Source organism: Jaculus jaculus, chromosome 1 (assembly GCF_020740685.1).
Source record: "Jaculus jaculus isolate mJacJac1 chromosome 1, mJacJac1.mat.Y.cur, whole genome shotgun sequence".
NCBI lineage: Eukaryota > Metazoa > Chordata > Mammalia > Rodentia > Dipodidae > Jaculus > Jaculus jaculus.
In genome coordinates this window covers 259,464,798-259,489,378 of record NC_059102.1, presented here as the reverse complement: position 1 = coordinate 259,489,378, position 24,581 = coordinate 259,464,798, and the positions used below count along the sequence as shown (strand labels likewise).

General features: G+C 43.1%; 1 protein-coding gene across 5 annotated transcripts in view; it reads left to right on the top strand.

Moving 5' to 3' along the window:
• Srgap2 (SLIT-ROBO Rho GTPase activating protein 2) overlaps nucleotides 1–24,581 on the top strand; it is a 284,297-nt gene that overhangs the window by 204,613 nt on the left and 55,103 nt on the right. For 3 of the 5 annotated variants that reach the window (XM_004663525.2, XM_004663527.2, XM_045160655.1), the window contains exons 6-10: nucleotides 2,630–2,845; nucleotides 3,461–3,589; nucleotides 13,156–13,380; nucleotides 16,953–17,054; nucleotides 18,279–18,476. In XM_004663525.2, coding sequence (XP_004663582.2) covers nucleotides 2,630–2,845; nucleotides 3,461–3,589; nucleotides 13,156–13,380; nucleotides 16,953–17,054; nucleotides 18,279–18,476 — 870 coding nt within the window. Of the gene's footprint in view, nucleotides 1–2,629; nucleotides 2,846–3,460; nucleotides 3,590–13,155; nucleotides 13,381–16,952; nucleotides 17,055–18,278; nucleotides 18,501–24,581 lie in introns of those variants that run through there. The other 2 variants (XM_004663526.2, XM_045160664.1) reach the window with 2 other exon arrangements.

Genomic DNA, 24,581 nt, shown 5'->3' with positions numbered 1-24,581 from the left:
CAAGGCCAGCCTGGGGCTACAGAGTGAGTTTCAGATCAGCCTGGCTAGAGTGAGACCCTGCCTTGAAAACAAAGCAAAACAGAATAAGATGAAACATAAAATAGTTTGCATCTAAAGTGAGATGTAGTTAAAACTTAATATATCTTCATTTTATTGGCTCTCTACTCCTTCCTCCACTCCATATGATCCTAAGAGACTAATATACCCACAGAGTTCCATGTTTTCTCCATCTTGGCACCATTCGCATTTTGGACCAGATAACTGTGTTTTGGGACTGTACTGTGTATTCTTGTCTCTCCCTACTGGAAACCCCAAGTTGCAGTGAAAACAATGTCCAGACATTGCTAAATGACCTCTGGAGTCCCAAACAGCCTCTAGCTGAGATACTACTCCAACTAAAGTGTCTAAATAAAATCAGTTTCTATTTTCAATATTCCCTTGCATATTTTTATTTTTCCTCCCAACTAATTCAGCTCCAGTCCTCTGCAGTCACTGCTTCTTAGTGGGCAACAATGTGCTGACTTTGGGGCTGAGGAGATGATGTAGTATGGTGATGTGCTTGCCAAGCGAGCTTGAGGGCCTGACTTCAGATCTCCACCACTCACGTGAAAGCTGAAATCCCATCACTGGGGAAGTAGATACGGATGATTCTTTGAACTAGGTAGCTGGCTGGCTAATCTCACCAAATCAGTAGGCTTGTAGACTCAGTGTGAGACACCCAAAATAAATAAATAAATGAATAATAATAAAGTAGAGAGCGATTGAGGAAGACACCTGACATTAACCTGTGGCCTACACACACACACACACACACACACACACACACACACACACACTCAAAAGAAAATTTAAAAAGAATATAGCTTGGAGTTGGGCTGGAGAGATGGCTTAGCGGTTAAGTCATTTGCCTGCGAAGCCAAAGGACCTCGGTTCAGTTCCCCAGGACCCATGTAAGGCAGATGCACAAGGTGGCACATGTGTCTGGAGTTTGTTTGCAGTGGCTGGAGGCTCTGGTGTGCCCATTCTCCCTCCCTCTCTCTCCCTCTCCCTCTCTCTCTCTCTCTCTCTCTCTCTCTCTGTATCTGCTTCTGTTCCTCTCTCTCTTAAATAAATAAATAAAAAGAATATTAAAAAAAAAAAGAATATAGCTTGGAGTTAGATGGACCTAGGTTTGAATCCTGACTCATTTACTAGCCATGTGACTTTGTATAGCAAAGTTAATTTCTTTGAGCCCATTTCCTTATCAGAGTAGAAATAATAAAATACTCTGTATCTAAAAGGAGACGTAATTAAGGCTCTCATACACTTGCATTTCGGCAGCATTCATCAAGTTATTGTGAACACTAAATGAGGTGGCACACATGAAGTCTGACACACAGCATGCACTAAGTGGTAAAGCTTAGTATTAATATTGAACCCTTGCTTTCTTCTGTTGTTCATCCACAAACATGTACACACATACCCACTCGTGCACTTCTGTTTCTTCTCAAAGCACTCTTACAGTGTCAGACTTTCAGCACTCTTGAGCTGCCAGTTGCTTGGTTTGTTATCAAGCATTTAACTCCCACATAGTCTGGAGGCTCCTTGTGAGGAAACAGAACACTCCAGCAGAGGAAGGCCCTGTGTGACTGGAAGTAGTATATTTGTAGGACTGGGAATAAACTCAGATTCACATTTCCTGGCCTTCTTGCTCAGAAACAAGATTGGATCCTAAACCATGACTGTTTTGGGGGAAGGGTATTTTTATTCGTGGAAAACCTCAGTTATAGCCAGGTGTAGTGGCACAGGCCTTTAATCCCAGTACTCAGGAGGCAGAGCTAAGAGGATCGCCATAAGGTCAAGTCTACCCTGAGACTACTTAGTGAATTTCCAGTCAGCCTGGGCTAGAATGAGACCCTACCTCAAAAAAAAAAAAAAAGAAAAAGAAAAAGAAAACCTCAGTTATAGTCTATGTGGATATTACTCTTTCCCAATCTATTACCTGAATTGTTCAGATCTACAGTCTTCACAGAATCCTTTTCTAGTTGGTAGAATGAGCAAATGTGTGTGTGGTACCTGCCACAAAGCCAGGAATACACCATGTCTTCATAAATGCAGTTGTCATTGATACTGTCCTATGAGAGAGGCTTGCTGTGAGCTAGGGTGTGTCATGTACAGAAGCAGGCCAGTAGAGAGAGCTTTGTAGCCTCTTCTTCATTGTACATTTGAGCAGTACAGGGGTAGAGGCTACTTCTGAGGCCACACTGCCCTTTGCCCTTGAGATCTGAGGGACGTGTTCTTATTTTCTGTCTTCAAGGTATTATAAGTAAGCAATAAAAATCACTGAGCCAGTGTAAGAGACGTGCTTAACAAAGGATAATAAATAGGAGTCCATAATACTCGATGAAGAAACATGCAGTCATTCACTAACATGCCGCACTTGCTCATTCCCATTACTGGTTTTCTGTACTTTGGTGTGGTCCTTAATTTATAATATTTTCTGAACCTTACATTTCTGATGATCCCCCTCTCCACAAGAGTGAGACCATTGCTTTGTGTAGAAAAGGTCCAGCTGAGATTTGCTAGTCTGTAAAATGGAGCTGACCCCATTGGCTTGACCTCTAGGGTGGGGGTGGGGAATGTCTTGCAGGTCATGAAGACATATCACATGTACAATGCCGACAGCATCAGTGCTCAGAGCAAACTAAAGGAGGCAGAGAAGCAGGAGGAGAAGCAAATTGGCAAATCAGTGAAGCAGGAAGACCGGCAGACCCCACGCTCCCCCGACTCCACAGCCAATGTCCGTATAGAGGAGAAACATGTCCGGAGGAGCTCCGTGAAGAAGATTGAGAAGATGAAGGAGAAGGTAAGTGTGCTCTGGCAACTGGAGTGCTAGAAGGAATATGCTGAAGGCAAGATTGACAGTAAGATCAACGAAGAGCTGAACAAGGGCACTCTGGGCTCTGATAACCAAAGGAACCCTTCCTATGCCTTGGCAGGAACCCTGGGTATTAGGAAAACTTGGGCACATGGACTCCAAGGTTTTAACCTTGAGCAGATTGACAAGAAATAGGAACTGCCTTTCCCAACCCATTTCCAGATCAAGTAAAATCTCCTGTTGGTTTGGAAAGTCAGGAGAGGGGGTGGACCTTGTGCTTTGACTTTAGATGCCATGTGTTCAGGGGTAGAGGTAGTGGCTGATATCTCCTCCAGGGTGACGGAGCAAAGGTAAAGAAATGCTCTGTGAAGGTACCGTCAAAGTAGGGCATGCATTTGAAGTAGGAAGCCTCATTAACCTTTCCTGAATTGATCTACATTATGCCCTTGAATCTCATTAATCAGAATTAGAACCCAATTTAAAACAGACGTGCACAGGGAGTAGAACACTGATGGTTCTTGAATGTTCTGTTCTTTCATCTCTCTCAGGAAACAGGATCGCCTTTAACAAAAAAGTAAAAATGAACTTCTGTTTCTTTTTCAGCGCCAAGCCAAGTACACGGAGAATAAGCTGAAGGCCATTAAAGCCCGGAATGAGTATTTACTGGCTTTGGAAGCCACCAACGCGTCCGTCTTTAAGTACTACATCCATGACCTGTCTGATCTTATTGACGTAAGTACTTAAAGCTGGGGAGGGTGGGCTGGGGGCACCTCTTCCCTGGTTTCAGCCACCTGGTCACACATTCACCAGTTCTATTTTTCAGACATCTGGGGTGCTTTGAACCCAGTTAGGGAGATAGTAGCCATGATCCATTAGGGCTTGTAAGGCAGGTACACGTTACACTTGGTCTCATTCACTCCTCACAGAGAGAAAGGCATCATCTCTTTTTTTATTGATTAACATTCAGAGAATTTAGGTGATTTATCCTGAGGGAATAAATGACAGACAAAATTAGCACCTATTTCTGATAGCTGAACTCATGTCAACTGCTATGCTCTTCTGTCTGTCAGGAAACAGTCCTTAATGCCATAGTGTGCGACAAGAGGTAAAGAGTTAGAATGTCACACTTCACATTTGTGCAGCACTGAATGTTTGTCAGGTTTCCCTCATTTGATTGTCAAATCACCATTATGGACAAACAGTGCTGTCTTAATTTGTAGATGAAGTTAGTGGTCAAGAAAGGTAAGAGACGACTTCCCTGCAGGTATAGGTTTGCAGTGTGCTACAAACTAGAGTCCTGTCCGGAAAGTATACAGATGCCAATAACACTGCCTGTTCTTTTTTGAAATGTGGCATAAAGATATGGAGAAAAGCCAAGAAGTAGGAACATAGATTTTGCAGACATAACCTGTTGTCTTTGGCCTTCTGAGTTCGTTTTAGCTTGGATCGCTTGATTCCCCTCAAGTCTTAGAATGTCTCTTGTCTACAAAGAGCAGCCTGGCCCAATCCCTGAGTCAGCCCTATGCGAAGCTACGTAAGCATATCCGCTTTCACATCTCCCTCAAGGCATCAAAGCAGGAGGTTGGAGCCAGCTGATTGAGCTCCCGCAGTCCAGTCCCCTGGGGCTTCAGCAGTCCCTTCTCTGAGGCCAACATTTGTTTTTGGTTCTTGGCAGCAGCAACTGGGCTTTGCAAGTCACTGGCCAAACAGTTCGTGCTGGCCTGCTCTTGTCTCTTCCCAAGCAAGCCTCCTGTGCTGTGTAATGGCAGACGGGGTCTGGTCCCAGATTCACTGTTGCATCACTGGCTCCATAAGCTAGGCTTGCCACTGAACTCTTTGGGAACTGTTTTGTTTCCTGCCTTCCCACTCCTAGAAAACGTAAGACCTGGACTAGATTGCTGTGCTTAACTCTAGCCCACATCAGAGTTTCCTGGGGAACTCTTGTCTCCCTTCGGCCAGGGAGTTTTGAGTCAGTAGGCTTTAGCCTCTTAGTGCCCTGGGTATCATCATCTGGCTGGGTAAGTGGAGCCCTGGTCTCTGTTCAGGTACCTCTTTATTCTTTCAGCTTGTTGATGCCAATCTGAACAGTGTCCTACAGTGGAGGTCAGAGCCCTAAACCAGATCTTTCTTTGCCTTGGGACAGCAGCTCTTGCTGTTGGGAGAGGCTTGTTCTCAGTATGAGGAAAAGAATCACTTCTTTCTTATGCTCACTTTCTTTTGTTTATTTGGTGACTGAATAAATGAATGAGTGAATGAAATTAGACCAGACAGAATGCTACACCTCTTTTCGTAGTTTGCCCTCTTTCTTTTGCCCTCAGAGAATGTCCTTACCAGTTTTAATAAAATGCTTACCTCAAGGGAGAAGAGAGGATATGCTGTGTTAGTCACACCTTTGTAATCTGTAGGCCTTTCATCAGGGATGAGCAGGTGTTTTAAAATCAGTGTAAGGGGCTAGGGAGATGGCTAAGTGGTTAAAGGCACTTGCTTACAAAGCCCGACACCCAGGTTCAATGCCCCAGAACCCACATAAATCCAGATGCACAATGTGGCACATGCATCTGGAGTTTGTTTACAGTGGCAAGAGGCCCTGGGGCTCCCATACACACATACTATTGCTCTTTCTCAGTGCCTTTCTCTCTCTCTGAAATAAATAATTAAATAATCAGTAGAAGAAGTAAGTTATTTTGCACCTTTTTTATGGTTAACTAATGGCATATTAGAAGCAAACTTTCCAGATGGAGATTGGCTCATGAGTTAAAAGTGCTTGCTTATAAAGCCTACTGGTCCAGGTTTAATGCCTCAGTACCCACATAAAGCCAGATGCACAAAGTGGCACATGCCTTTGGAGTTTGTTTGCAGTAGCAGAAGGCACTGGCATGCCCATTTTCTCCTTTTCTGCTTACAAATAATTTTTTTTTTTTTTTTTTTTTTTTTACAAAAACAGCCAAACTTGGGCTGGAAGGATGGTTTAGCAGTTAAAGCATTAGCCTACAAAGCCAAAGGACCCAGATTCAACTCCCCAGGACCCATGTTAGCCAATGCACAAGGGAGTGCATGCATCTGGAATTCGTTTGCTGTGGCTGGTGGCCCTGGCACACCCAATCTCTCCCTCTCTCTCTCTCTCTTTCTCTCTCTGTCTCTCTCTTCCCCTCCCTCCCTCCCTCCCTCCCTCCCTCCCTCCCTCCCTCCCTCCCTCCCTCCCTCCCTCCCTCTCTTGTCAAGTAAATAAATGAATAAAAATAAGTTTTTTAAAGAGCCAAACTTAAAAAAAGAGGGGGGAGAGCTAGAGAGATGGCTTAGCAGTTAAGGCACTTGCCTACAAAGTTTAAGGACCCATGTTTAACTCTCCAGATCCCACGTAAGCCAGACACACAATGTGACACAGGCGTGCAAGGTCGCACATGCACATAAGCTGGTGCATGCACCTGGAGATGCTTGCAGTGCCTGGAGGCCCTGGCATGCCAGTTCTCTCTTGCTCGCTCACTCTCCCTAGCTCTCTCATTAAAAAAATAAAATAAATTAAATTTTAAAAAAAGAGTGGTCTTTCACAAGATGTAGTGTAAAGTAGCACTGGAAAAGAAGTCAGCCAGCCTTCAATACTGAAGGGCATGGGTCTAGGGCATAGTTAGCAGGTTCATGGTAATAGGCAGGTCCCAGGCATGAGCGATGTATTCTTCTGTCTGTTGTTTCTTATGGATTTGAGTTTTGTTTTGTATAGAATAAGGAAAAGTTAGTCACTCTTTTCAGAAAAAGTTGATAATCCTATTGTTCTCCACAAATGTTCAGTATATAAGGTGAAGTTGTATGGGGTACACATGGAATATATAATAGTTTTTATCCTGAGCTGTATTCATAGACTCCAGGTTTTTAAACCATGGGTCTCAATTTATTAAAGGAGCCCTGAAACACAGTTATAGGTTTGCCCTGTTGTTTCAAATGAATAGTCCAGACTTGAAAGGGGGAGCCACTGCCAGAATGTACCACCCTAGTGTATGGCTAAGCTTTAATCTATGAAACTTTTATGTCAGGTATGTGTGTGTATGTTTGTTTACCATAGGTGATGGCAATAGCATGTGTGTGTGTGTATGTATGTTTGTGTATTCAAGATGTATTTCTTCCTGTGAGCTGATTTAAAAATTAATGTGAAGGGCTGGAGAGATGGCGTAGCAGTTAAGCGCTTGCCTGTGAAGCCTAAGGACCCCGGTTCGAGGCTCGGTTCCCCAGGTCCCACGTTAGCCAGATGCACAAGGGGGCGCACGTGTCTGGAGTTCGTTTGCAGAGGCTGGAAGCCCTGGCGCGTCCATTCTCTCTCTCTCCCTCTATCTGTCTTTCTCTCTGTGTCTGTCGCTCTCAAATAAATAAATAAATTTTAAAAAAATGTTTAAAATTAATGTGAAGGTCACTATATTAAGAGCAGAGGAAGGTCTTTAAGATCCAGAAGGATGGGAATCAAGACACATTTTACCTTAAGTAATAATATGTAGATAAGCACATAATACATTGAAAAACAAGAAGAGGATGATCCCCTAAGCCAAGATTTGCTGTTTAATTTTATGTCTTTCAAATATTCTTTTAATATATAATTTTGCATATAATGACTGAAGTTGAGTGCTACAGTTTCAAGAGCTCAGACAAATTTTTGCACTTTTGTAACCATACCTTTATCAAGATGCAGAATAAATACCTTGTCCCAGTCATGATGGCACACTCCTGCAGTCCCAGCACTTGGGAGGTGGAGGCAGGAGAACTACAAGTTCAGTACTGGCATGAGTTGTGAGACCTTTACTCAGCCACCAAGTGGGAAGGAGGGAAGAGAGAGAGGGAGGGAGGGAGAGAGAGAAAATATGAATATGAAAGACACATTTTCATCATTTGAGAAAATAAATTCTTATTCCCTCCCTTCCCATAAGACATCACTGTTAGGTCTTCTTTCAACCACAGCCTAGTGTTGCCCATTCATGAATTCATGAAGATGACACAGTTTATGATTTTTGTGTCTGATTTCTTTTGCCCCATTATGTTTTTGAACACCATCCATGTTGCTTCCATTAGGTCATTAATTTAATGCCTTTTTTGCTGATTTGTACAACAAAAAGAGGCAGCACTGTCCTGTGACAATGAACCAACAACAAAGCAGGAGAGGGGAGCCTGGACATCCTGATCTCAAAAGTATCTAGAAGTTGCTTCAAGTCATGGGATTCTTACTGCAGTCCATTACCATTACACTGACATAAGAACCAACTTCTTTTTGTAGCGTAGTGTAAGAATTAAGCTCAGACTGAGGCACCAGATAGTGAGAACACCTTGACTGCAGGCCACAGAGACATATTGAGCTTACAAGATAGTACCTAAGAACCATAGGCCCATTGGAATGTCATTTTCTGTGCCTGTACTCCATTGTCTCTCAGCCTAGGAACAGATGAGTAACTGAAGAACAGGGCACTGTCCCCATGCATAGCTGGAGTGTTGTGGGTACCATGCACATGGATACTTTGTGACATCATGTGAACCCAAGTTGGACATGAGAGAACTTGGTTTTCCCAATATGAAATTTTATTAAAGACAGTTATTTTTCTCTTCTGTATGAACTTGCAGTGATCATATGAAACACCCATCAGTCTACAATAGGTCTTCTCTAGAGTCTTTGAGTAAGAATATCAGATGATAAAGGATTAATGAGCTATCACACATTATAAAACTTTTGACTTCTTGAGAGCTGTGGAGATGGCTCAGAGATTAAAGGTACTTGCTCCACAAGCCTTCTGATCAGAGTTTTGTTTCCCTATCATCCACTTAAAGCTGGACATAGTGTTGTACATGTAATACCAACAAGTCTACAGAAGTGAGAGGTGGTGTTAGGAGAATCACAGAGCTTGAAAGCTGGCCATCCTGGCTTTCCAAACAGCAAAATAGCAACAAGAGTGACCCTGTCTCAAAGGATGTAGACATGAGAGGACTGACACCTCAATGTCCTTTGACTTCCACATGTATGTCCTCTCATACAAACAATAATAATAATTTTATTTTCCTGGGAGAGTTTCATCAAACATTTGTGTAATCCAGAAATGGCTTGGAGAACCTAGTATGACCATTGAACTCATCAAAAGCCATGGAAAGTAAACTTTGTCCCCACTGTGAGCAAAATAGCTTCTTACCTTTACTCATGGGCTTTCCTGAGAAATCCTCAACTCTCATATACCTAACTTAATAGATAGTACCTCTTCAGTGAAGGTTCAGTTTTGCCTCTGCAGTTTTGTAGACAGCCAAGGCTCTATAAATCCTACTCCAAATCCCCGAGGTGAACTAGAGGCATGGAAAAGGGTGGGGGGATCACCAGACACTGACTCATGTGTAAGGAGGCTACAGAATGGTCACACAAATAGAGGCAGCATTGCACCTTAGGCAAGTAACCTGCTTCCTTAGACCATGCACAACAAAACAAAAGCTTCCATGGCTGCATCCACATGGATTAGAATTTAGCCTGTGTCGATGATTTCCTAAAAGGCTGGAATCCATGCGTATCACACCAATCAGTCAAACTTTATTGAATGCCTGACAGGGACGATGTAAATAAAGGGGAGATACTGGCTGAGCCCTCAAAACACTTCCATTCCAGTTGGGGTGATATGAAATGGAGGGCCTGGCCATGGAGATGTGTGTTCTGGGTCACATTGAGGGTGAGTGTAGTTCCAAGTGGAGGCCAGTGTGTCATAGTGGCTAAGGATGCAAGGTTGGCTGGCTTCCCAGAGACTGAGGATTTAATTTGGATCTTGAAGATTAAGCCCAATTCTAACAAGTGAGAGGGGAAGGGAACCTTTCAGGAAAAGAAACGCTAGGAGCTAGCTGAAGGGTAGAGGTCAGTGCGCTGGAGGATGCGGTGCTGTTTGCTGGGGTGATTTCCATGTGTGTACGTGGATTGCCAGCCCACCTCACCACGGCGTGTGAATCTCCTGCTTTCCCTCTCTCTGAGGTTCCAAGGGCTAAGCTAGCTGTTGATTAGAGAACCAGGCTTTTCTTATACTACCTGCTAACAGAAATGATGTCATTGGAGCTTAGCAGAAGGGGCTGAAAGAGGACATAAAGGCAGCTGATGTTGAGTGGGAAGACTGTAGATGGATTACAGTTTGCCAGTCTGACCTTGCTCAAGTTATCTAACTTCACTTAGCTGCAGCTAGTCTGGAAGATAAAATAATACTGACTTCGTTGGGGTAATTATGAAGATTAAAATGTAGAATGTTTATAGCACACCTTAGCATGCTGCCGGGCATATAGCAAACATTCCGGTTGAACAGAAGCATTTCTTCACATGTGCAAATTGAGGAAAGTGGATTTTCTCTTGGGAGGAGAGTATTTTAAGATTATTTAACAGGAGTATAATAAAAGTTGGATTTTAGAGGCTGGGGAGATGGCTTAGTGGTTAAGGCCCTTGCCTGCAAAGCCAGAGGATCTAGCTTCAGTTCCCCAGGACACACATAAGCCAGATGCACAAGGTGGCGCATGCATCTGGAATTTATTTGCAGTGGCTGGAGGCCCTGGTGTGCCCATTCTCTCTCTCTCTCTCTCTCTTTTTTCCCCTCTCTCTCCCTTCCTCCCTCCCTCTCTTTCTCTGCTTCTCTCTCTTAAATAAATAAATATAAATAAATAAATATTTAAAATACATATATTTTTTTAAATTGGATTCTAGGACAGTGAGACAGATGGATGCTGTTGTAAGATAAGAGTGAGAATTAGTATAGAAGTAGTGAGACTAGAGAGGAAACAAAGATCTCTGAAGGGCACCCTGACTCCTCTTAGCTCTCCCTCCCCCTTCCACTCGGTACTATACTGTGGGTGACATTTCTTCTGACTACTTGACCTACAGGCGTAGAGTTTATCTCAGGGTCTACAGAGAGCTAGGCAGAAGGATATGCACAAGTTCAAGGGCAGCCTGGTGAGTTCTGCAGCAGCTCTCAGAGGAGGACGGGCCCCTGCACGTGCAGCGTCCCAATCAGCCGCCTTTGTCTAGCTTCCATTTGCTGTCCCCAACCCCCACTCCCCTCGAATGAACTGAATGTCTTTTCATCCTCTGGCTGTACTTTTGCAGTAACTGCTGTTACTCTGCTGAAGCCAGGCACCTGCCAGAGCCTGTTGGCACTGAACCCAGAGCTCAGCCCAGTGTATGCTCCACTGCCGAGCTTCTTGTCAGATGCCAGGGACAAGAAGACCTGTCACATGCTTTTTCTTCTCCAATAGTTACTGTTCTTGATGTGATCGTGATGAGAGGAAAGGCTGAGGGGGGATTAATTTGCTGATGATTTATGCAGTGAAATTACAATCAGGCAGATGGTCTTACTCTATCCATGGATTTTTCTCTGACATTACTTCTCAGGCTCTGGACATCAAAGCTGCTTAAACAATACAGGTGATGATTGATGACCAAGGAATTTGGATCTTTGGGTCTCTCTTGGAGGGATAGGGAGTATCACACTGTTACAAAATGCTGTTGCTGAGAACAGCCTCAGAGATAACATTAGTCCAAGGATTCTTCACACCTTTTCTTTAACACAGAATTTTTCTTTCAAACCAGTCCTTATATAAAATCCCAGTTTGTTAAAGGGAAAAATGACCAGGGTGGTCTTTGGTTGAAGGAGAGATTCAAAAGCTCTAAGTCCTACTAATTGAGTTGCTCTTGTCAAGGATAGTCTGAGTGCTGACTAGAGAGCTCTGGTCTTTAGCTTGAAAAGCACTAGCTTGTTCACGTCTGAGGAGACAGGCTTAGGGGTTGGGGTAGCTTTGCCAAGGTAGCTTGATTCTGACTCCATTGCTGGTTTTTGTTTGAGACAAGGTGTCACCTATCCCAGACTGGCTTCAGACTTGGTTCATAACCAAGGAAAACCTTGGATGTCTGATCATTCTTCCACCTCCTGGGTTCTGGGGTTGTAGGAGAATATCACCACGCCCAGTTTATGCAGTGCTGGGGATTGAACCCAGGACCTCATTCTTGCTAGGCAGGCACTCTCCCAACCAATCTACATTACCAGCACCCACAGCTCCTTTTATAGCGTGTGTGTGTGGGTGGGAGGCTATATGTTTGGTGTATGCATATTTATGTGCAGATATGTGCACCCACCCATGTACACACATGTAGAGGTCAAAGAACATTGGGTGGCCTCTACTCTTCATTGGTGTGTGTTCTTGAAATACGATCTCTCACTGAACCCAGCTGACCAGCAAGTCCCAATGATTCTCTGGTCTCCACCTCTCACAGGACTAGGGTTAAAGGTGTGCATAGCCATACCCAGCCATGTATGTAGAGCATTGAACTCAGGGAATCTTAGACCCTCCCGTACCCCCATGTTTATATCATAAGTGCTCTTATCCACTGAGTCATCTCCCCAGTGCCACAGAATTTTTTTTTCTTTTCATTTTTGCTATAGAAAAATCAGAGCCCATTACATGGTAAAAGTAACACATTTAGAATTTGTTCATATTATGAACATTGTTTCTGTCAGACAAGTACTTTAGTACAGCCTTTCTACTCTGCTGCTCAGGCTTATTCCAGAATGCTAGAGGTTGATGTCCTTGACTCAGAATCAGCCTTCCATGCTCTTCCACATGCCAAGAGCTGAATGTGTAGATTTACTGCTGTTGTAACACTCCCGATTTTTAATTTTTTTAATATTTTTATTTATTTGTTAGAGAATGAGAGGGAATATGGGCATATCAGGGCCTCTAGCCACTGCAAAAAAACTCCAGATGCATGCACCACTTTGTGAATCTGGCTTTATGTAGGTACTAGGGAATCAAATCTGGACTGGCAGGCTTTGTAAACAAGCGCCTTTAACCACTAAACCACCTCCCCAGCCCAGCACTATGGATTTTTAACCCATGAATGTTGCAATGGGCTGGCATGCTTAGTATGTAGAACTTAACCATAGCAATTTTCAGGGAATGGTTGGCAGGCTGCATTGTTGTTGAATTTTGTCATAATGCCACCCCAGATAATCTGAAAATAGAACAGAATTCTTAAACTGTCAGCTCTTCTTGGAATCATGGAATAGTGCTGAGCAGCCCTTGATTAACTCATGTCATTGGTTCCTTGTCGAGGCTCTTCCACCTAGCCCCCTCGGCACTTTCCAAGGTGTGACCTCTAAACACTGACCTGGGAGGTAAGAACTGAGACATCTCACCCATGTCTCAGAAAGCTGTTACCTTTCCTTCTACTGCATTCAGTTACCTTAATGTGGTCAGGCGTGCCCTGAGGACCACCTCCCTTTGAGCTGTCTGTGGAATGTTCATGTGCCTTCTCCTTTCCACAGCAGTGTTGTGACCTAGGCTACCATGCTAGCCTGAACCGGGCCCTGCGCACCTTCCTGTCTGCTGAGTTAAATCTGGAACAATCCAAGCATGAGGGTCTGGATGCCATCGAAAATGCAGTAGAAAACCTGGATGCCATCAGCGATAAGCAACGCCTCATGGAGATGTACAACAATGTTTTCTGTCCCCCTATGAAGTTTGAGTTCCAGCCTCACATGGGGGATATGGTAAGGCCCTTCCCCATCCTAACAGCCCCTTCCCCTCCAAGGACTTGAACATACTTGACTTATACATAGCTTTGCTACAGAGGCTGCATTATCCATGGGGGGAAAGGCTTCTTGTCAGGCAAATGAGGTGCATTCGTTCTGCCAAGAGCCCCTGGGTACCTATTCTTCCCACACTAGTCTACCTCGGAGGTTGGAGTTCTTAGGAAGCTTAGTCTGTTGACTGAAGTAGCTGGAGTTGGGAAAGAGTGAATTATAAACATAGGGGAAGGGTCAGCTTCTATATTCTAAAAACCACCTGCTGCTCAGGATGGTAAGTGGGAAAGTCAGAGAACAGGATTCCCAGTGTTAAGGCTGGAAGATGTAAAAGGGGAGCCAGGCCCCAGAGACATCAGTGGGGAGGGCAGGCTACGCAGAGGAGTGATGAGATCTTTTTGTCACTTGACAGAATTCTGAAAGATCTTTCTCCTGGGTTTAGAAAATGTGATAAATGGTATAGTTTCACTTGTGCTTTAAACAAAACACAAATGGCTGCAGAAAGGGCAGAGACCAAGATGCCATCCAAAAGCTTGATCTTCATTATCCAAGTAGAGGGGCATGAATCTGGTGGTTCCGGCAGATTCTTCACCTCCAATGACTAGAATAAGAAGGGTGCAAATATGGCAAGAGTAGAGAAGCGCCTTGCTTTTCATTGCTCCCAGGTTTTTGATTTTACTTCTGGTGGTGGTGCATCCAAATCAGTGGGCCTCACTCCTGCAGGCAGGCTCCACCATTTCACTTATCACAGGGGATATGTGGGCTGATGTGACAGAAACTATCGGGATGGACTTTCAGGCATGGTTGGATTGGAAGCAAGAGTTTTGCCAAGACTTGGTTTTTCTCTGCCTCTCGGAGCATTCTCAGACTGGCGTTCATCATAACAGAGGTGAGGAAGACCTCACTCACTTAAGGGTTCAGCTCTAATGGAGAAAGTATCTCTTTCTCTTCGCAAAGACCCTGTAAAGGTCTCTCTGTGTTTTGTTGGTTTTGGACTGGGTGATGTTTCCATCCCTGAGCTCTCACTGTGGTTGGGTGTCCATTAACTTGGGTCTTGGTCACATGCTCCATCCAAAGCAGTTTGTCTTGAGTTGCGGAGTGAGTGGTTCTTCCAGAGGGCAGTCAGACAGAAGTTAACAAGTGGAGAAGTGAATGGTAAGGGGCCAAATAGCAGTGTTTCCTCACCAGGAAAAGTACCTCCCTTGAAATTAGCATCTAGACTCTTAGAACCTTGCTCAAGAATGACAACTGTGGCCATATTATCAGACAATTCACTGTCATCACTAGGCCACAACTTAGTAGTATACTTCTATCCTACAACCAAAAATTTTTTTAAAAAAAAGCAGTTTGACTTCTTCCTTTTTGGGAAAAACTAAGCCTCTTACAATGTGTTTCCACTGCTGTGGCTAAGATGTCAGCATACAAGCAGAAGGGAGAGCAAGACAGAAGTATATGCTCAGTCAGAGTGGGGGCAGGGATGCCGCCAAACATTAAGAAGCCCTTTCTCCAGCTGCCATTGAGTCCTTCCCAAGAATCAGTGGAGCTCCGGGATTAGCTGAGTGGACTGATGGATTTTCTGGTGTTAATTGAGTTGGCTTCTGAGCCGAGCAGCTTGTCTCCATGAAGGGGGAATCCAGATGTTGGGTACTAAGGCTCCCTCTTCACCCTGTCAGAACCATATTTCCATACTGCAGAGCACAGCTGGAATGCATTTCCTTGTACCCTGGCAGAGGATCACTGGCAAAGCACACATAAATCAGCAGCTCTGCTACTTCTTAAAGGAACAGGCTTATAAATTGTTTTTCTTCCATCATCCCTCTCCATTAAGCTTGGGTGTCTTTAAAATCAACAGCTCATTCTTTTGCTTGGGTACTCGCTCCATGTGATACAGCTTCATTAATGGCTGACACAGGCAGGAGCCTAGAGCCCCCAGAGGTTGTAGATTCTGGCTTCACTTTTGTCACTGTGTGAAATACAAAGACATAAGGCAAGTCATTCTTGATGCCTCAGCCAGTCTGTCTGTATCTTCATGGATTGTAGATGTGGAGGCAACAAGTAGGAGGTTCCTAGAAATCCTTGAACTGTTGGAAAAGTTCATATGGCATTTTAACTGGAAGCCTTGAAATTGGCCAAGGCTCCACACTGTTCTTGGGTCCAGCACATGAATTAATGCCATGTGCAGCAAGATGCATTGATAGTTGGTGCCTGACTACATTCTTGGTGCCCCAGAGGCTTGAGGGGCCCTGAATGCCTGACTGGTGACATCAGGCAGCCCAAGACTGACATTTCATTCTTAGCACTACCCATTCTAGCCACCAAAGCTTTCTCCATTGTGTCTACTTATCAAAGAGCCAGGGTGAAATCCACTCTCTCTGGATCTTGGGCCAGCCTCTCAGCTGGGAAGAATTCAAATAAGTTGGGAGCTTAGATGTCAATGAGGAAAAGGTCAAGTCTTAGTTCCCCTCATTTGAGGAGAGTTTTATCTTGCAAGCAAAAGAATGGTCCACACGCATGTGAATGTGCCCTCTCTTTGTTAAGGACAAAGGATCCCAGTTCTCTCCAGATGTCTCTCTTCCAGTGAAAGTTAAAGGACACATGGTAGCAAGGTGACAGGTGCTACTTCCACATGGGTCCTAACTCCCAACTCTCCCAGCCTTCTGCTTCTCATCAATTATACTGAGGACTGAGTGACCTCATGTCACAGCCACACTCCTATCAGGACATAGTGGATAGCTTTCCCTTCATACTGGGAAAAGCTAGTTAGTAGTAATTGGAGGGGAGAGGAAAGATTGCAGAAAATCCTTTCCCACATATATGTAGTAGGGTAAAATAGTAGCTCTTCAGAAGATGTCAAATTCCACCAGAATCCATGCTTCTGGGGCTCTCTAGCATAGCCAGTAAACTTACTCCTGGCCTCCAGTGATATCTCTCTCTCTCTCTCTCTCTCTCTCTCTCTCTCTCTCTCTCTCTCTCTCTCTCTCTCCTTCTCTCCCTTTCAGTCAAAGCTCTCATGCACGGCCCGAATTTATAAATATGCTGGCTGCCAGTAGCAGCAGGTTAGCTTCCTGGCCCACTTCTCTCTTGCTTCCACTCCCATATATGAAGTGGGAGGGGGAGGTCTGGAGAGGTGGCCACTTGGACCATTAGCTGGAAATCCTCACTGTGCTAAGTAAGCACTGGGTTTCTGGAGCTGAGGCTGCCTGAGGCACTCTTTTCCAGCCTCCTTAGCCTTCCATGAAGCTGAGCTGTGCACCCTATTAGACCTGCCCCTACCAGCCACTGGCCTGCATATGGGCTCCAAAGAAAGAAACCTGATGCTTCTAAACAGATCCCCCGCCTCTTTCTTTTAATGTGCTGTGAGATCCTAAAAGAGGTCCATGCACGCTGGCTTTGGGTTTTCTGTACACATAGAAGCTGCAGGCCTTTCAGTAGTTGGAGTACAGTATGATGTGAACAATTTTATGAGCAGTAGTGAGAACTCTGAACCCACCAGAAGAGCTGTGTCCTTTTCCTGACCTGGTGCTGCTTTCTTCTGGCAGGCTTCCCAGCTCTGCGCCCAGCAGCCTGTGCAGAGCGAATTGGTACAGAGATGCCAACAATTGCAGTCTCGCTTATCCACTCTGAAGATTGAGAATGAAGAGGTGAGTTTCCTTTCTAGGAGGCTCAGAGCCACTGTCTTCCCTGTTGAATGCTTGCTACGGCCCATCTAGGAGCAGGTGGAGGAAGCGTGCAGGGAATGTCCGGGCTGCTGCAAAGATTTCCTAGCCACATGTAGGCTTAGGCTTTCCCCTGCTACATCCTGCCCTTGAACTCCAGGAAATTGTTCTTACATTGCCAAAGGTTGTGCTCTATTTTGAGCTGTTACAAAATGCTCTTTCCCCCACCCCCTGCTACTCATTTAATCAAAATGGCACTTGGCAGCTATGTGAACAATATTTTGTCTCTGAAATGACCCACTCATGCCTGGCTTTTTCCAGCATTTTCAAACAAACAAAGACCTTTGACTTTGACACTACAAACCTTTTTATCCTCCTAGGAAAGGGTGACTTTCTATTAAGCCCAACAGAATTTCGTTTAATAACCAGTTCAGTAGGGCAATTTATTTGATGATCCAGCTTTCTGGTGTACTCAGATGGCTTCTTACCTTTTATCACAATAAGCCTTTTCTCAGGACTGGGGTTGGGTCTGCGTTTGTAAGCAGAGAAGCAAATTCATTGATTTGTTAAAAGTTTTGAAACAACCTGGAATATGTTAGCGCCAAGGCCACTGTGTGTTTTAACCAGCTCTTCATAGGATAGGGCTGGTTTGCATTTGTTGTATTTTCTGTTCTTTAGCACTTTTTTTTTTTACATTTTTTAAATGTTTATTTATTTATTTATTCATTTGAGAGTGAGAGAGAATGGGCGCGCCAGGGTCTGTAGCCACTGCAGACGAAGTCCAGGTGCATGCACCCTCTTGTGCATCTGGCTTACGTGGGTCCTGGAAAATTGAACTGGGATCCTTTGGCTTTGCAGGAAAACACCTTAACTGCTAAGCCATCTCTCCAGCCCTTCTTTAGCACTTTTATTGCAACAAGAGCTAGTATTAAATTTTAAGAGAAAACAGTAAAAAGAGCTGAGTCAAGTACATAGCACAAGGCAGGTAGGGCTTTATAGGTCTTCAGTGGAGAGAGCAGCATGCGGTAGCAGAGTTCGTATGGTGTTTAGCACTTACTTGGCACCATGCAATGAAAAGTAGAGCTGTAAGCTCTGCTGGCCTCCTCCTTCCTTCCACATCTCACTCCCACTCCCATGCCTCCAAGCTTCTCCATCACTTGAAATTTTACAGCCTGTCCCTCTTCATCATGTTGGCCCTTGTGGTTATAGGTAAAAAAAACAATGGAGGCTACCCTGCAGACCATCCAGGACATTGTGACTGTGGAGGACTTTGATGTGTCTGACTGCTTCCAGTACAGCAACTCCATGGAATCTGTCAAATCTACAGTGTCAGAAACATTCATGAGCAAGCCCAGCATTGCTAAGAGAAGAGCCAACCAGCAGGAGACAGAACAGTTTTATTTCACGGTAAGGATACTCAGTGGCTTTTAGTAGGCACTTTGGTACCCAAGTCAGATACCTTGTCAAATGTCTAAGAGGTGGGGCTGGAGAGATGGCTTAGCGGTTAAGCGGTTAAGTGCTTGCCTGTGAAGCCTAAAGACCCCGGTTCGAGGCTCGGTTCCCCAGGTCCCACATTAGCCAGATGCACAAGGGGGCGCACGCATCTGGAGTTCGTTTGCAGAGGCTGGAAGCCCTGGCACGCCCATTCTCTCTCTCTCCCTCTATCTGTCTTTCTCTCTGTGTCTGTCATTCTCAAATAAATAAAAATTTAAAAAAAAAATGTCTAAGAGGTGGACTTTGAATTCACTAGATGTGGATCTAGGAATACTTAGAGACCAGCCCTACACTTAAAATGACAGTATTTGCAAATTGTATATCTAATAGTGTCCTTAAGGAAAGGGATGTTCTCAAATATACTACCAAAATGACTTTTCTTTCAAGAAACTTTAATTTTTTATTTTTTAATTTATTTATTACTTGCACACACACAGAATGAGAATGCCAGGGCCTTTAGCCACTGCAAATGAGCTCCAGAGAGCATGTTGACTTCCATGTGTCTGGATTACTTGGGTACTGGGGAATCGAACCTGTGTCCTTAGGCTTCACAGCACCTTAACTGCTAAGCTCTCCAACCCCTCAAGAAACTTTTAATCAGCTAGTAGGTGTTCATTTAAAAGTATCCATCTTAGCATAGAGACCATGAAAGTGAAAATTGGTCCATTGATTCTTAAAAGTTGCATACAAGCATCTTTTAAAATTGTTTTAAAATTTATTTTCAAGCAGAGAAAGAGAGAGAGAGAGGGAGAGAAGAGAGAATAAGTATGCCAGGACCTCCAGCCACTGCAAACAAACTCCAGGTGCATGTGCCACTTTGTGCATCTGGCTTTATGTGGGTACTAGGTAGTCAAACCCAGGTTGTTAGCCTTTGTAGACAAGCACCTTAACCAGTGAGCCAGCTCTCCAGCCCACATCCAAACTAGATTATAGTACATGCTACTACATACTGTGTTTTTAAATCTAGCACCTCCGAGGTCATTTGATGACATTATTTGATCACCTTCATTGCTGGAAAATTATTTTTTTGTAATTACTAAATTTTAAAGAGACTTACATGTGCAGAGGTTGTTTGGTAGAGAATTCTAAAACATTGTATCTTGTTATTATATCTCTAGTCTTTTAGAAAACGAATCCTTCCCTCTTTTTGTTGTAATGCTAGCAGTCCTTTGGAAAGCTGCTAGCTGGTCTTTGGTACTGCTTTTTAATAATTAAGTTATTTCGAGCTAGCCCAGTAGGATTTATTATCTAGATTAAAATTTATTTCCTATTTGTTTGATGACCAAGGGAAAATTAAGTTTGCAGATATGAGATTACATACAGCCAGTGCTTATGCATATTGACCTCAAATAAAAGGAATTAACTTGTTCTTCAGTCATGAAGCAGTCTACATACACAAATTGGATTGTTCCTCCAACTGGAGCGGTTGTTTTAATTCTTCTGTGAACATTGCCCTTTCTTCATTAAGAATAGTAATGATTTGCTTAGTTTTTTTTTAAACTTTATTTTTTAATTAGTTCATCTCTCAAATCTTTGGTGTTTTGTTGTTGTTGTTTTAAATACCAGAGAAGATTGTTGAAAGGGAATGATTTAAGAGTATTATTCTTCATTCCATGTCAGCCTGGGTTAGAGCAAGACCCTACCTTGAAAAACAGCAACAACAACAACAAAAAGAGTATTACTCTTCTAAGACAACTTAAAAAAACTTGTTATACAAAGAAAAATGTGACCATCATATAAAACTCAGAAGCAGAGTTGGGGAGATTACACAGTGCTTAAAGGTACTTGTTTGCAAAGCCTGACAGCCTGAGTTTGGTTTCCCAGTACCCACATACAGCCAAATGTACAAAGTGGGCATGTATCTGGAATTCCTTTGCAGTGGAAAGAGGCCCTGGCATGTCCATTCTTTCCCTCCCTCTGCCCTCTCTCACACACAAATAAATAAATAATAGGTAAATAAAATATTTCTTTTAAATACTTAAAACAGGTGTCATGGCGCACACCTTTAATCCCAGCATTTGGGAGGCAAAGGTAGAAGGATCCCCATGAGTTCAAGGCTACCCTAAGACTGCATAGTGAATTCCAGGTCAGCCTGGGCTAGAATGAAACCCTACTTTAAAAAAAGGGCGGGGGGGGCTGGAGAGATGGCTTAGCAGTTAAGCGCTTGCCTGTGAAGCCTAAGGACCCCAGTTCGAGGCTCGGTTCCCCAGGTCCCACGTTAGCCAGATGCACAAGGGGGCGCACGCATCTGGAGTTCGTTTGCAGAGGCTGGAAGCCCTGGCGCGCCCATTCTCTCTCTCTCCGTCTACCTGTCTTTCTCTCTGTGTCTGTCGCTCTCAAATAAATAAATAAAAATAAAAAAAGGGGGGGGGGACTGGAGAGATGGCTTAGCAGTTACAGCATTTGCTTGCAAAGCTAAAGGACCTCAGTTCAATTCCTCAGGACCCATGTAAGCCAAATGTATAAGGTGGCGCATGCATCTGGAGTTCATTTGTGGTGGCTGGAGGCCCTGGCACTCCGATTTGCTCCCTCCCTCTTCCTCTCTCTCTCTCTCTTTGTCTGCCCCTTTCTCTCTCACTCTCTCAAATAAATAGATAAAACGTAAAAAAAACAAAAAAAAACTTGCATTGGAAAAAAAACAAATAAAAAAATAACAAACAAACTTAGAAGCAGCAAGAAGAAAATAAAAAATATCCATAATCCTACCATGTAGAGACATAACAGTATTAGGATCTGTTCCTTCCAGTCTTTGTACTATGCACATAAAACACATAGAGCAGTGTATGCTTATAATTTTATAACAGAAAAAGACACATTGTACATATTGTTCTTTAAGTTATTTGATAACTACATTTTCTAATAGTCTTTTTATTGTTGTTGTTTCTTGATGGTACTGAGGATTGAATCCAGGGCCTCTTGCTAGGCAAGAGCTATAGTACTGAGATTCTAAACATACAAATTTCTACAAAGAAATAATGGAATAACATTTTGACAGGTTCATTGTCTGGTTCACATGCTTAATAAGTGTTAAAAATATATTTCATCATAATCAGTATTAATTTATGTATCAGTCATCATTAGATTATTCAGTGATCACTGACTGCATATTTTCCATATGCCAGATTCTATGATGCAAGTTGGGAATGATGGGAGTATAAGAAGAGGAAGGAGATGATAGACTGGACTTGTAAAGGAACAACTTTCATATATTCCTTTATATATTTCTAAACAATCCCAGTCCATTGATTTTTGTAGTCAGAAAAGAAACAGACATTTTAAAATGCATGTATGTACATGTACGTGACAGTAAGGAGGATGCTAACAGAGCATTGCATTCTAAATGCTTTTGTGCTTAATCTCCAGGGGTAAGTAGATTGGAATGGATTGGAGAAGAATAGAAAATTCTTCAAAGAGGGTCCGGTGTGCTCAAAAGTGTAAAGGCAGGCAAGGATGAAGAGATGGTTTAGCGGTTAAGGTGCCTGCAAAAGCCAAAGGACCTAGGTTGGCTTCCCCAGATCCTACATAAGCCAGATGCACAAGATGGCACATGCATCTGAAATTCGTTTGCAGCGGCTGGAGGCTGGTGTGCCCATTCTCTCTATCTGTCTCTCCCTCTCTCAAATAAGTAAATAAATAATAAAAAGAATAAAGACAGGCAAAAACCTAGGTTACATGTGAATAGAACCTCTTGACTGTAATGGAGGCTGTGTCAATGTCTCAAGCTTGAGTATTCTCTAGAGTCTTTTAATAGGATTGCTTGGTGAGTCTCAGCTCCATAGACATAAGAAACCCAGTATTGTTACATTACAGATTTCTGTGTTTTAAATTAAGAAATTTTGGAGATAAAAATCTGTCTTAAATGACAGTCTTTGTAAGAATTACTTATGAATTAAATGGATCTGTAACACTTATATTCCAGTGTTGACCTTTAATAAAAGCAGGAATAATGGTATTCAAACTGATGACCTCAAAAATTCTGCCCACCCTTTACCATCTAACTGAATACATGATGTCCTCTAACCCACTTCCTGTCTTTTGTATCCATAGTGCGACCTTTTAAAGTTGTGTGCAAATCTCCTTGATAAGCAGGATTGGTTTTGTCTGGACTTAATCTAGTCACAGATTTATAAGCAAGTTCATCATTTTTGTGACTAATATCTGAAATGTGTCAGTAATTCATTTCATGATAATGGGATATAGAGATTTTTGTGGTGATTATTATTTTGGTTGGTAAAATGGATATCCAGGTACCCATATAAAATAGAAAGTCTATCTATGCTTGTCAAACCATACATCAAAAACATCAGAGCAGTGTGTTCTGGAAGTTCCCTTCTTTTGGAAAGTTAAAAGAGCAGGCGTGGTGGTGCACACCTTTCTTCTCAGCACTCAGGAGGCAGAGGTAGGAGGATCACTGTGAGTTCAAGGCCACCCTGAGACTACATAGTGAATTCCAGGTCAGCCTGGGCTATAATGAGACCCTACCTCAAAAAACCAAGAAAGAAAGTACAAAAGAAAGTTTAGAGGTTCCCTCATTGTGACTTGACTCCTACATAGGATTTCTAATGACCAAGAGATCTTCTGGAATAGTTTGCTTACGCTGTGGATGACAACAGATTAATCTTTCCCTGTGGCCGCAATTGGAAATTTGAAGTATGGCCTATAAAGGTTAGTTTTTTGTAGGAGTTTTAGGAATATAGTAGAATTTTACTGTTGGTGGGAATGCAGGATGGTACAACCACTTTGGAAAGCAATATGGAGACTCCTGAAAAATCTGACTATAGAAATACCAACAGACCCAGTTATACCATTACTGGGCATCTACCCTAAAACCTTCAAACCAAAAGCCAGAGAGATTTGCTCAACCATGTTTGTAGCGGCTCAATTCGTAATAGCTAAAAGCTGGAATCAACCCAGATGTCCATCATTAGAAGAATGGATAACAAAGATGTGGTATATCTACACAATGGAATTCTATACAGCAGTAAGAAAAAAACGACATAAAGAAATTTGAGGAAAAATGGTTGAACCTGGAATTTTAATGCTTGAAACAATTTTTAAAATCATCCAACCAGATCTTATCATTTTATGATTTGAAAGCTTGAAAGAAAATGAGGGAAGGAGAGAGAGTGAGTGAGTGAGTTGCAGTCAGGTTTCCATTGCTGGTAGAAGTCACCCGAGAGCAGCCTGTGGGAAAAGAGAGGTTTATTTTGGCTTATAGACTTGAGGGGAAGCTCCACAATGGCAGGGGAAAACGATGGCATGAGCAGAGGGTGAACATCACCCCCTGGCCAACATAAGGTGGACAACAGGAACAGGAGTGTGCGCCAAACACTGGCAAGGGAAACTGGCTGTAATATCCATAAGCCTGCACCCAACAATACACTCCCTCTAGGAGGCGTTAATTTCCAAATCTCCATCAGCTGGGAACCTAGCATTCGGAACATCTACGTTTATGGGGCACACCTGAATCAAACCACTACATTCTACCCCTGGCTCCCATAAACTGATAACCATACGTGATATAAAATGCAATGCATTCATCCAAATTTAAAATTCTCCATAGATTTTATCAATTCCAATCATGTTCATATATCTCCATAGTCCAAGATCTTTTAACTGAGCCATAATACCAAAAACTCTCCAAAAAACTCATAATGGCACAGAATAAACATTCACATTGCAAAAGATGTCATTGGACATAGCAAAGAAACTTCAGCCAATACAAGATTTAAAACAACCAGGACAAACATCAAACTCAGGAGTTTCAAGTCCAGCAACACCAGTTAGTGTTAAATGTCCAAGTATGATAATTCTAACCAGCAATAAGTGTCTAGCGTTCCAATTCTGCCCCTCTAGCTAAGCTACTCACAGTTCGGGAAAACTTCATTGGGGCCGGCAGCCATCTTATGGTCCCGGCATCTCCACTGGGTCTCTACTGCAATCCACGGTTCATCCTCATGGCCCCATGGTGTCTTCATGCAGGCATCCAGCAAACCTGCTTCACACTGCCCATGTAAA